The following is a 13,674-nucleotide window of genomic DNA, read 5'->3' as shown; positions in this document are numbered from 1 at the left end:
TAAAGGTCTGTAACTCTGAGAGTTATGGCTTATGGGGGTCCTTGAAATGAAAAAAATATATATATTCAAACAACTGTATTGGCTAATAACAGTTAGTGTGTGTGAATATATCTGACCATATCTCCATATCTATCTTGCAGGGGAGAAAGGGTACAGCCAGGCAAAATACTGACAAAGATTGCCAGTATTTGCCACGTACTATTTTCGAGGCACCTGAACACTGTTGCCAGATTTTGTGAGAGAAATAAGCAGCCAGGTCTATGAAAACAAGCCCAAAAGAAGCGAGTTGGCTACATGAGCACTTTAAACCTATATACAGTAATTGGCTATTTGAAAATAGCAGATCTGCAAGCTCACAACACGTCGCATTCTTTGTGGGTCCTCAACATGAAAATGTTTGATGTTTAACAACACTGGGAAACAAGACCAAATAAGCAACTACACTTTAACAACAAAGCCCCCAAAAAACGCAACTAAAGCAACTTTACAGGAAAAACAAGCCCAAAAGTCACTGATAATAAGCGGACATGGCAACCCTGCACCTGGAGTAGGGGGAGGGCACAGGGGCAGGTACAGGGTCACGTGGTCCCACAGGTAGGTGGTAGCATAGAGTCACGTGGTCCCGCAGGTAGGTAGGGTAGGTAAGTAACGTACTTCAGCCATTACTCCGCGATGGTGACTGTAGTGCTGACTGGGTTCGCATAGATTTCTGCCCGGAGTTGTTGAGCACACCTATGTGTTTAGGTGTCAGGTGTAGGTAGCGATAGGGAGCTGTATCTTTTGTTCTTTTTTCACTTTTACACATTGTTTAGTTTTTTTTTTAAATAGTTTTAATCTTTTTTTGTGTTGTTAGATTAGTTTTGTATTATTTGTATTTTGTTCCTGAAATGACGATGGCACAGGTCGACTACCTGGCGGTGTTGTTCGCCACCACATCTGGCGCCAGTGGAGAGCTGCTGGGCTCGGACGAGAAGGAGCTGGTGCAGTTGGTGTGGCAGCTGGTGGATTTAAAGAACAAAACGGTAAAAAAAAACTTTCATTCCCAAAGAGAATATATAGTATTTTTGAGATTGTTTGCCACAATGGCCAGGGTAAACAGCCTAATAACTGCCTACAAATAACCTCCTGAGAGCTATGCGATGTTTAACCACTTAAACCCCATATGGGTAACCGGAGTCCCTCAGGGCTCAATACTAGTCTTTTCTGTTTTCTATTATTGTGGGGAAAGCTTTAGCTGAAAATAGCTGAAAATAGCAGATCGACAAGCTCACAATGCAAGGCAACGCGTGGCATTGTGAGCTTGTTGATCTGCTATTTTCAGTGAAAGCTTTCCCCACAATACGGATGCTTGGGTTCAAGGAGTTAAAAAGTGAATGTTCTTTGTTGTAAAGTCAGTGGTATAGCCTGATGAGAGATAATTAGCCTGGGAGTTTCTGCTGTTTCAAGTCTGACATGTTTTTTTCCTTCTCCTGTAAACCAGTTGGGCAGGGTGGTGAATGAGCTCCTGGTTAAGCCCGAGCTCTCAGACTTGACAGAAGAAAAAGAGGAGGATGGGGTGGGGGGAGAGAAAGGATCTGGTGCAGAATTCGTCTCCACAGCCGCAAGCCTTGAGAGTGCTTTAAACCAGGTATTTACCTCTCTGTTGCCTATAGTCCACGGAAGTTGGTGTGTAATGTATATAGGTCTATTACATCATAATAACTGTCACTTTTTGGCAACTCATACTGTATCTTCTTAAATTCACTTACCCCAAAATACTGTTGATTGATTGAACACTTTATTAGTCAAAAAAGCACGAAGTACAGTAAAGCATTTAGACTAAAAGGATAACACAAAAAGGTGTTTCCATTGTGGTCCTATGCATTCTATTCATCAACAGAGCATAGAATATGATTACATGTCATCAACAAATAAATACCAATAGCTATATTTACAGAGAAGAAAAAATAAAAATGGCGGCAGTGTATGACCCTTCATTTCAATGATGATGTTGATGAGCTCTCATAACCAAATAATGGACAGTAAATGTAAACTACAGTGTCAGCTGTCATGGATAAGTCAGTTAAGTGATAAGGACCTCTATCTTTACAGCTCCCCAAAATGTAAATGAACTCATTTAGATCATGTGTAAGAGAAGTTGAATAAACGTAGCCAGGCCTCCACTGTAGCCTTTCAGAAGCCAGATTGCCAGAAGACCAACTATAAAGAGAGGAAAAGTCAACAAATTAGAGCCTGACCTCTCAGTTTTTCTATGAAGTAAGCAAGCAAGCAGTCACTGTATTAAAAGGAGACACTATGGCTATGTGCCTATCTTTTCAGTTTCATCTTAGACTGACCAATGAGGTGAACAGCATGGGCGCAGGTACTTCAGTGTGTTTGTGTACGGACGGGCAGCTCCACATCCGCCAAGTAATCCACCCTGAGGCTGCAGGCAAGGTAAGCAACATGGGAGGGCACAGGGCCTCACCGCCAGGGCGGACATCCACTGCTGCTACAACCTTTTAGTGGACACAGAACCACGAGGGGATGCATTGTGACAGTGCTATGCTCTTGGTTGAGAATTTGCATTATGTGAAGCATTTAGCCTCATTACAAGAATGTCATTCAGTTGTCTACTTGATGACACAGACGTGAACACGGATGACACTACCCCATCTGCATCCTCAACATAACACACCTAAACAGCTGTACACATAGTGGAATTACTGTCTTTTCTTGAGTAAATAGGAATATGACAGCAATAAATATACAGCAGCCGTTGTAAACCCACATCATCCAGCTGTTGCTGTGAAACATATTCACATCCTGCTTTCATTTCAGTTTAGTTTTTTTCCCCCCAACATGTTGGTTGACTTTGACATTCTCTCCTCTCTAGAACATCCCAGTGCCAGACTGTTTTTATTCCTTCTTTGACCTGCGGAAGGAGTTCAGAAAGCACTTCCCCACATGTGACCCGAAGGTGCTGGATGTGCACGCCATGGCAGAATGTATCCTTTCATAACATTAACCACTTTGAACATGGCGTCCCTATTTTGGGCATGTCATCATCTAGGCAAACAATTTCAAAATGAGCTGAAGTAGCAGATCTACAAGCTCACAATGAGTTGCATCGCACTGTGAGATTATATATCTACTATTTTTGTATAAAATAGAGCTGGTAGTTATTACCTGGTGTTGTCAGTGCTCTGTGTATAATCACTATGTTTCAATCATGTTGGGCATAATCAGCAGTCAGGTCAATTTACACTCCATCGCACAACCACGTTGCTGACCAGATTCAAGCGAAAAACGTGACATAGTGCAACAAGGGTATAAATAAGGCATTAGAGAGCAAGATGGACGTGTGGTGAGCACATAATACTCAAAAACACACACATGCAACACACACATCAGACGTTCACAAGCCATGGGGTGTTGGTTGCAAGACTAGTGGTTTTGAAATGCAAATAGAGAAACAATGGCAGCACCTTGCTCAGTGCATAGTGAAAGACAGCATGTTTAGCCAACAGGGCTAACCCACACACACCCATTACAAGAGAACCAACCTCTCTCTACACCCCCCCCCCTCATTTGTTCTTGGGCTGCTTCTTCTCACTATCATTTATTTTCATGTTTACATGCATTCTTTTACACACATACATACTGTCAAGCCCACCTATAAGGGGAACTTGTTTTTTTTCTGACACATTTTACCACATTCTGTAGTTTCCCCCTTGACTGCTGCTCCCTCAGCTTTGAGCATTACTGTTGATCCACCTGCCATTTTGGATCCATCTGCCACATTGTCCCCAGAGGTAGCAGTACAACAGGTCCAGACCATGGCCAACGTGGTCCTTTCCCTGATCTCTGAGCCCCTATGTGAGTGCCATACACTATCACTATTTACATTTAACCAAATACTTCTTCCAGATAACGGGAGAGGGGCTTATCATATAACTGTGTAGGAGGAGTGCTGATATATTGATTTTTCTTCCATCACAGGTCACAAGTTCTCTTACCCAGAGAGAGTAAGTGAAAAGTTTGAGACTGGCACTTGGTAAGTAAACTTTATCATTATTATTATTATTTACAAGCAGACAATATAAAATTCACTAAACCACAACAACAAAACAATTGTAGTTCTACAAGCTTGCAACGATTGTAATGTGTTGAGAGCTTGTAAAAGTAATTTTCTGCTATTCTAATGCCTGTGTGCGTGTCTGTGTAGCAGTAAGATGGAGAAAATATGTGACAACACAGTGATCCGAGCCAGAGGTCTACCATGGCAGTCTTCTGACCAGGACATAGCTCGCTTCTTCAGAGGACTCAACATTGCTAAGTAGGTTGTGTGTGTTTTACAAGCCAATTTCTTTAGCAAGCGATGTGTTGACTTGTCACATTTGTCTCATCAATGTACTTTTAATTGCTCTGAGAAGGCTTGGAGACCTCACATTGGTTAATGGTTGGAGGAACTTTTCGGCATTGATTTTGGAGTGCTGTAATCTCATATATAAATGTTGTGTTGTTCAGAGGTGGAGCTGCGTTGTGTCTAAATGCTCAGGGGAGGAGGAACGGAGAGGCTCTTGTTCGTTTTGTCAGTGAGGAGCACAGAGACCTGGCTCTACAGAGGCACAAACACCATATGGGAAACAGATACATAGAGGTGAGCTTAACAACATTAACCCTGGTGTCCTTATTTTTGGGAATGTCATTATATGGGAACACTTTTCAAATCTTTAAAAAAATAGCAGAATTAATAGCTCACAATGTTGTGACGCGTTGTGAGCTTGTAGATGTTTCTGAAATAGGGCTTTGGTGGTTTACTAATAAAAGGATCACCCAGCAGTTCTTTCAAGCACAAGTCATCATAGGTAGTGATTTGATGACTAAATTAATTGCTTGATAATTGACTGCCTCATTCCTTCTATTGTCAGGTTTACAAAGCAACAGGAGAGGACTTCCTTAAAATAGCAGGAGGTAAGAAAATGGAGCCACTTGCTGAAACTTGGAGTCACATACTGAAACTTAAATTCATCCAAGGTTTCAATGTGGACCATTGAAACCTTGGTTAGAAACTGTACCCTGTCGAGTATGACGTAACAGCAAAATGGCTGCCATGTGAATGTGGTCAATGGTGTGTGAAGACACCAATGCAACGTGCTGTCACTATGATAGTCTCTGCTTAGTCTGAACCTGTTTGGGGTGGATTTCTTGGCAAAGAATCAATCCAATCATTCCTAAGGGAGCATAGGAAAAAGTAATCACTGCAATCAAAGCAATTCATCATAATCCCATGATGTCTTTTAGAAACATGATGCCATTTATCGACAGGGCACAAGTTGTCCTCTTAATGGCTTGAATAGCATGACTTTTGACTTAAGGCTCATGCCAGCCCCATCCCAAGTATGGCATAAGAGCGGGAAATGTTAATGCCAATGACTATATTTACTGTATACTTGGTATGTATTTACTTGTGGCTTGACAAGGTGCCTCTGTTTGTCAGGCACGTCCAATGAGGTAGCAGTGTTCTTGTCACGGGAGGACCAGGTGATAGTGAGGATGAGAGGGCTTCCCTTCACCGCTACACATGAGCAGGTGTTGGTCTTCTTTGGCCAGGAGGATGACCTCAAAGAGGCATGTCCGGTCAGCGGAGGAAAGGACGGCATCCTATTCGTTCGTTACCCGGACGGGCGTCCCACTGGCGATGCCTTCGTCTTATTTGCCTGTGAGGACCATGCCCAGTCTGCCCTAAGGAAACACAAGGATATTTTGGGAAAGAGATACATCGAGTTGTTCAAGAGCACAGCTGCAGAGGTGCAACAGGTAGGGTGGTGTTTGTGTGTGTGTGTGTGTGTGTGTGTGTCCGTATGCATTGATGTGAGACTTGTGGATTTTTGTTTTTGTTTTTCTGACCTGAGGATTGCAGTTCTGCCTCCTCAAATTTCTTTTGTTTTGTAGAAGCATGCAGAGTTATTGTTGGTAGGTTCTTGTTTTTGTGCTTTCAGAGCTGGGCAAGACAATGTGTGGGTGTAGGTTACTTATAGGAAATATTGGAAGACGGTTTAAGGGTGGGAACTGCATGATAAGGATGTGTGTGTGTGTGTGTGTGTGTGTGTGTGTGTGTGTGTGTGTGTGTGTGTGTGTGTGTGTGTGTGTGTGTGTGTGTGTGTGTGTGTGTGTGTGTGTGTGTGTGTGTGTGTGTGTGTGTGTGTGTGTGTGTGCCTTGCTACATGCTGTTCCTACTAATGGAAGTTTTTTGGACAAATACACAATTCTCTGATGTGTAAAAGATGACTATTATCTTTCTCTATTGTGTCTCATGGGATAAATACATTCAAATTATGTTCTTATCTCAGTGAATTGATAAGCATGCATTTGAATGTACAGTATCTATGGAAGTGGTCTCTTGTTGAATAATGTGACTGTGAGAGTCTAAGGGTTTTATGGCTCTTCTCTAGCACTGCAAACAAGTCGGTGTCCTGTTGGCAACAGGCCAGCTCCTGTATAAAATTACACCACATACTACATTTACACACCCCAAAAGTGAGGACTTGACCTGCATGTAACTGTAACATTACACAAAAATGTACTGATGTATATAACAAAGTGAATAGGGTGTTTTGCAGTTATTTATGAATTTGAACCATTGATGCAGTATCCATATAGGCTAGTGTTCTGTCAGCAAAAATATTTCAGTTGGAAAAAACATTTCTGAACAGAGACCTTTATGCCTTCTACAATAATGCAGCGAAACAGTACCTAGTATAATGCATAGTAAGTCACACTGTTGAAGAGATATTGCTTGAGGTTCTGGAGATGTATTGTAACTGTGTGTGTGTGTGTGTGTGTGTGTGTGTGTGTGTGTGTGTGTGTGTGTGTTTGTTTTAGGTGCTGAACCGGTACTCGTCGGCGCCTCTGATCCCTGTGGCTCCCGCCCCTCTGGTGTCAGTGCTACCCACGGTGTCGCTCCTGCCCCCTCCTGGTGGCATGAGGGACTGCCTGCGGTTGAGGGGGCTGCCCTACACAGCCACCATAGAGGACATCCTCACCTTTCTGGGGGAGTTCACGCAGGACATCAGACCGCATGGCGTGCACATGGTGCTCAACCAGCAGGTACCCCTCGCACCCAACAGCAATGTTTCTCAAATGTTTAGTACGTTTTCCGCTAGGGATTCATTCACATAGGTACTACGGGGGGTACATGAGAGATAGTGGAAAATGAAATAATACATTTTACTTTGTGTTTAATGATAAAACATTGACAAACCTTGTCTGAACCTGCTGATCTGTAAAGTGTTCAACCAAATTAAATGAAAAGCTTGACTAGAACATCTGTTTGCACATTATTTGAACATATTGATATACAAACTGGACTTACTATGTTATGGCCACAGTTTAAAATAAATCTGCTTGGAAGGCACTAATTGTAACTCTTTCACTCAATTACTTATTTGTTATAAGTTATATTCTTCAAAAGGTCGGTTATATTCATTCATAGCATCACTAGCTGTGATTTCCTTTTGCACCTTTCTAAGCAAAATGTTGTTGGGTAAAGGAGGTACTTGGATTCAGAAATCAGGGAAAGTGGGTACTGAAGAACCACTGCTCTACAGGCCATACATTTATGCATGCTTCTCAGACACATTTACACTAATCTCGGCATCACCATCTCTCCGTCTTTAGGGTCGTCCATCAGGGGATTGTTTCATACAGATGACCTCAGCAGAGCGGGCCTTCGGCGCCTCCCAGCGGCTCCACAAGCAAGTGATGTGCGGTCTGCGAGGGGTGAACAGCCGCTACGTGGAGGTGTTCCCCTGCAGCGCAGAGGAGATGGGCCTGGTGCTGATGGGAGGCTCGCTGTCACATACACACACACACACACATAGCCGGAGCAGCCGGAGTGGGACAGGGCTCAGCCCGCCGCCATGTAAGTCCAGACGTAAGTGCCGCTGGGAGCTGGGGGTGCTTCGGGATCGCAGGGTAGGTGGGCTCCTGCCACGGGGGGCAGAGGGCAGAGGTTAGAGGTTAAATTCTGCCCCTCTCTCTTCTCTGGGTTCTCTCCAATCTAGAACTGGGAGGACGGGGACGTATGGTCTGAACAGGAGGGGTAGGAAGTGTGTGCACGTGTGTGAGTGAGTGTGTGTGTGTGTGTGTGTGTGTGTGTGTACGTACATGTGTGAGCTGGTGTGTGCATGTTTATATGCGTGTACATACTGTATGGTACTCCTGGTTATTCCCTTTGTAATTCACTGTGATTTATTGTTTGGGGTGATGTTTGCATGCACTGAGAAACCTTGTAGAGAATTATCTGTTCTACAATTTCAATTTCCATCTCTGGTATTGGGTTGGGTATTCACACATTTCTGAATGAATAGTCGGGTCTGTTGCAACGTCATGTGTGTCACGGTGTCACCCAATTCTTAATCCCACCATTATGCCTGATTTATACTTGGTTGTGCGCCTGTGTCGCCCACTGAAAATAGCAGATCTACAAGCTCTCAATGCGTTGCAGCGTGACTATTTTCCATGCACGACAACTGCATGCAACTAAGTATAACTCAGGCTTTAGTCCCCTACTTTAGCGTTACAGTACATACAGTACATACTGTGACCGGTAGTGGTTATTGGATTGATATAAGCAGCAGGATTGCAGCATTTCGTCAGATTGACAACAAAGGGTTTGGTATGTTGATTGGACGTAATCAGTCCCTCCGGTCTTAGATGTGTGTCCGCCTGTGCTTGTCCAATCAGTGGGGCTGTGGGAGAGGTGTCGGAAGCTGTTCGCTGGTGTGTAGAGACATGTTCTGAGTTCTGGTTCTCTCACTTCACTGTCAATGTGCACTTATGCTCGCCAACGACAAGCTACTGGTTTACATTTTTGTTTTTACAATGAATAAAACTGTTAAATGCTTTTGAGTGGTTTTAGGTGGAGTACATGAGTTCACATTTGAGTGAAAAGCAGAGAGCGCTTGAATTCAGGGCAAATTCTGTGTAGGTAGTAATGAGGCCTATATCATATTGACTGGATTGGGAATCCCTATTCCTGGTCAACAAGCACATGCAGAAAACCACACTCTTCTAGGATGCTTGCAGACAATTGACCATATTCACATGACGGTCAATTTGCTCTTATGTGATACTCAAGGTTGGGTTTCCCTCCCTCATGAGTATAACGTAAGGGTAAAATGGCCACCATGTGACAGTGGTCTATTGCACATACACACACAGACACATTTTCTAGTCGTTGAGTAGTGGAGGGGTCATTGTTTGTCTGAACTGCATGAACTCTCTCTAAAACAAACAATGATGAGAATTCTAATGGACTATTTCATTCCATATGAAGCGTGTATCTCTTTCGCTTAGTTTTTTTGAGCCTATCTTCCCACCTCCCCTCTTTCCAGGTCTGTCTCCCCCAACCTACGCATTCCAACCTACGCATTCAGCCCTCAGCCCTCTACCTGCCGAGGCTGCTGCACTCTATCCTAATATTGGCCAGGTACTGCTGACCCCCCGCCACCTGCCCCCAGGACACGCCTACTACCCGGCCGCAGCTCAGCTATACATGAATTACGCAGCCTACTACCCCAGGTAATGGCCAATAACAAATATGACTTATTCATTTTTATTGTGGGATTATGCAGCTCCACTGGCGTTCATGATTCAACGTTGGTGGGGGTGATGGCAGTGTGTGGCAGTGATTTTTATCTACTTGGGATCATTAAGAGGTAGACTCTTAATGATCCCAAGTAGATAAAAATCACTGCCACACACTGGTATAGTATGAAAGAAAGAGGGAAGGTCTAGGGTGTGATGGATGTGTGTGGTTTTGTCAAGGAGAAGGACTTGGGGACAAGGGTAGTTAATAACTGAACCGTGTGGTATCAGAAGTTGGTAAACAGCACCGGCCTCTTTTTCTACCTGGTCAGCCAGCTTTCCCTGCGACCACAGATCACTTGCAGACTGTATCCAATGCAATTAATTTTTTGGGCGCTTGAGCCTAATTTATTCTTCATTGCATGAAATCTGTTTATTTTTGGAAAGTGTATTTAAAGGACGTATTTTCAATATTCCCAAAGTTTCCTACTAAGAGACCCACTTCCTTGTGTTTGTTTCTCCAGTCCACCTGGTTCACCCACCACTGTAGGCTTCTTCCCCTCCCCCTCCCCGCTCTCCTCTCCAGGGGGGTTGATGCGCATGCCTGGCCTGGCCTACAGCAACGGAGTCAAAGAACTCATTAACGCCGTACAGGGCTACCAGGTATGAAATCACCTGTCTGTGTGCAGGGTGTTGGCGCGCGCGCGCACACACACACACACACACACACACACACACACACACACACACACACACACACACACACACACACACACACACACACACACACACACACACACACACACACACACACGCGCATATGTCAAGAACGTGTTTGCAGTTCCTGTACACGTTGCTGTTCACATGCCTCCCTGGAGGATCTATATACGCTCAAATCTTCTATTGTGGGTGTGTATCACCAGGCATCCACTGTGTTTGCCCAGAGGCTATCAAACTAGTTTATCTGGTCTACTCTCCCTGTTTCTCTCTCACACACACTTGTTGCTTGCATAGACTTGAATTGCCAGAAGTCTTATTTAAACTCTGAAGAGAACCGTACAGTTGCACAAGATATTTGCTTCATGATCTACACAGAGTTCAAGCCAAGTGTATTTTTTAGAGAAAGAATCACAATGAATAGACTCTCTTATGGACAAGCACCACTCTGCCTCTTCCAGGTAGCTAGTTACAGCTAACGTGGTTTGTAGAGCGGCGTATTTGTTTTTGTTTGTGTCTCAGTCCTGGTGTCTCTGTCCCTCCTCCTCCCCTCCCCAGTATGCGTCTGAAGATGGTCTTATGCACGCCCATGGTGCTATGCACGCTCACGACCCGACCAGGACTTTGCTTACGCAGCCCAAAGAATGGGTGTGTATTTAAAGGTGTCTCAGACAGGTGGAAGGTAAGGATTGGCTGAAGAGCCAGTGAGGGGATGTGGACCGTGGCTTTCGTCCGAGCTAGTGGTGACTGTAGGAGGGGGATCACAGGAACTCGGTGTGACAGGGATGTCTCTGTTTAGACAAAGTTTCCACTAACCACAACATGCTTGTATCGATGATAGGCCATAGCCTCTTGGGAGTTTAAGCATTTCTTTGGATCTTGCTTGTGTCGTGCACCATTTCCTCATTGAATCTAGAGCTCTGATGTAGCTAATCACTCTGATGCTATAGTGACTGTATTCGGCAGGAAATCACTATAATAGCCTGTCATTGATTCTAGTGTTGTAGTGTTGGAGGTGGGTTATAATGAGGTGGTTGGAGAAGGTGATGGGTAACTGCTGGTAGTCTGGTACACAGTAAAACACTTACAGGTCAATTTGTTTACATTCTCAGAGTTAAATTAACACTGAGGATTTTAGTGTGTACTACTATGGCTCTCTATGTATGTACAGTCAATGCTGACACTCCTGCCCTCGTCTCTTTCTCTCCATCTGTCTAATCTCTAGAGTTCTGGTGATTCGATGCCTCTCATGAGCAGCAGTCTGTTTGGTCAGTCCAGTGGAGGTGATGTTCCTCTGATGCCCTTCCCCCCTCATTTGGCCAAGCATGGAGGACAGTACCTGGATTTGACCCTGCTGTAGAGACACACACACACACACACACACACACAAAGGACCCTTGACAAATATGCATAAGTCAAAAGACTCCTATCGTATTCCTAGGTTTTGAAAATAATAGTCTTTTAGTTGTTATTTATATGTTTAAGAACAGAAATTAATGTATTTGATATCAAATCAATGTGGCCTTAGCCCAGATAGCAGCTTTGTCTTATATTGCACAGTGTGTATTCTAAAAAGCTTTATAGAGATGTTTTTACATTTTGATATTATAACTACTATGAGTCATGTGATAAAAAAGAAAAGGAAAAAAAAGAAACATGACTTACTTACCAATTGAGCTAAAACACTCCCTTGTGCCCCCTGAGTGAAAGCAGAGTGAAAGTGTATACATGAATGAGTGCGAGAGAGATGAGAATGAGTATTATGCATACTGTAGCTGTATTGATACATTTTAATACTGTATATGTTTATCTAATAATGCGTCTTATTTGTTTATATACATTTTGTGTTTCCAACACAACATAGAATGATTGTATTGGAAGCTTTTGTGCATGAAGAAGTTGGTAGTGCCACTTTGAGATGTTTACATGATGCCAAATACCAATGCACTGCTAATGAGTACAACAGCAGTATGTTCTCCATACATGTTACGCTGCAGGAAGTTGTCTGAGCTTGTCAAATGGTCCATCACTGCCATTAGGCCAAACGGGCACAAACGTGACATATTTTTTGCCTTCCCAACACCCATATCTATATAGGATATATAGAATTTCACCCACTTTTTTACACCTGCAAAGCTGTGATGTGACAATAAAGTTGAAGGTGGGAGATATACATTTATATATCTCCTATGAGGCTACTTCCATGTTGTATAATGCCAATGTTCTCTTTTTGTCTTTGACACCAACCTGAGCCGAAGACAACGGCAGTTGGCGGTAACCTTACCACAGGGCTGTGTTCTTTAAGAGGAGCTCATTTCACAGGCTGAATGATGCTCAGCAGCCACAAGTGGTTTCTGACAGATTTTATTACACATTTTCACTCCCGGAGAGGACAGCGAAGATCTTTCACTTTCCTCTGTCTCCACCCGGCAGCCGCCACCCACCCCCACCCCCGCTGATGTCAGGCAATGTCATGGAAACAAAACAGGTCTCCCCATATAGAAACCCTCTCTCCTTCCATTTACAGCTGTTTGATCAGTTGTAGGTGAGGGAAAAGGTGAAAAGGAAAGCAACTGAAGGACACTATTGACATTCATCTTGTGAATTTGATTCCCTTGCACTCCCGGGGCGGGGGGGTGTTCTGTATGGACTCCATGTTACTGTGCACGTGTCCACAGGGGATGATATCACTGCATAGCATTATGCATGCACTCGGTGTCTTCATTTTGTCAGTTGGCCTCCTGCTCAGGGCATCCCACTGCAAATGTATAATAAATATTACATGTGAAGTTAAAGGTTTTTGTATACTTTATTGGCAGTTTGAAAACAGTATGGCTGTACAGTAAAAATAAAACAATGCTAAAAGGATAACAAAAAAAGCATGTGGAGGCTTGTTTCCACTGTGGTCCATTGTACTGAATTCATCACCATGACATACGATACACTACATATCTGCAACAACACTAAAGCAGTATTAGCTAGAACTTTTCTGCGCTGCGAGCTTGTACATCTGCTATTTTTGAAAATAAAAAATAAAAATTGAAAGTCGAATAATTTTGAATTATGAAAAAGTTTGAGAACAGGCATTTATAGAATCGGCCTCAGGTCTTAATGGGTTCAATATTTTTGTAACTTTCATGTCATACTGTCCTGTGTTGGTGGAGCACTGTCTGTATCTGGGGACAGTGTGTGATGTACAGAAGTGCACAGTGAGTTCCTCACAGATGGAGGTTGTGGTGACAGGATGTGACTGCAGGGGAGGCTCTGGGAACTCCCTCTCACCGTCCATAGTGATTACCTCGCTCCGTTTCTCACATACACACCATTGTGAAGACACACTATTGTCATTCAGACACACAGGACATTATATGACAGGATGGCCTT

General features: G+C 43.5%; 1 protein-coding gene across 3 annotated transcripts; it reads left to right on the top strand.

Annotated features, from left to right (window-relative positions):
- Positions 1-654: 654 nt before the first annotated feature.
- On the top strand, positions 655-13,085 carry esrp1 (epithelial splicing regulatory protein 1). 3 transcript variants are annotated; one of them, XM_080426935.1, is made up of 16 exons: positions 655-1,022; positions 1,481-1,627; positions 2,320-2,436; positions 2,876-2,987; positions 3,733-3,858; positions 3,982-4,036; positions 4,208-4,318; positions 4,510-4,642; positions 4,914-4,956; positions 5,483-5,802; positions 6,868-7,092; positions 7,663-7,906; positions 9,381-9,567; positions 10,098-10,236; positions 10,849-10,938; positions 11,516-13,085. In XM_080426935.1, the coding sequence occupies exons 1-16, from the start codon at positions 888-890 to the stop codon at positions 11,648-11,650; spliced, it is 2,319 nt and encodes a 772-aa protein (XP_080283061.1). In that variant the 5' UTR covers positions 655-887; the 3' UTR covers positions 11,651-13,085. The 3 variants fall into 3 exon arrangements, with proteins under 3 accessions (XP_080283061.1, XP_080283060.1, XP_080283062.1); XM_080426934.1 differs by having other exon boundaries at positions 7,663-7,918; XM_080426936.1 differs by having other exon boundaries at positions 7,663-7,918; positions 10,849-10,972; positions 11,516-11,654.
- Positions 13,086-13,674: the final 589 nt, after the last annotated feature.

This window comes from Gymnoscopelus braueri (genome assembly GCF_963280865.1).
Source record: "Gymnoscopelus braueri genome assembly, chromosome: 4".
Lineage (NCBI taxonomy): Eukaryota > Metazoa > Chordata > Actinopteri > Myctophiformes > Myctophidae > Gymnoscopelus > Gymnoscopelus braueri.
Note: the sequence above shows the minus strand (reverse complement) of the source record. Positions and strands in the feature narration are given on the sequence as shown.

Excerpts from the sequence above, each read along its gene's own strand:
- esrp1 (XM_080426934.1), top strand. The coding sequence starts at position 888 with ATGACGATGGCACAGGTCGACTACCTGGCGGTGTTGTTCGCCACCACA. Across the intron at positions 4,037-4,207 it reads AAGTTTGAGACTGGCACTTG|CAGTAAGATGGAGAAAATAT; the intron begins GTAAGTAAACTT and ends GTGTCTGTGTAG. Across the intron at positions 10,237-10,848 it reads ACGCCGTACAGGGCTACCAG|TATGCGTCTGAAGATGGTCT; the intron begins GTATGAAATCAC and ends TCCCCTCCCCAG.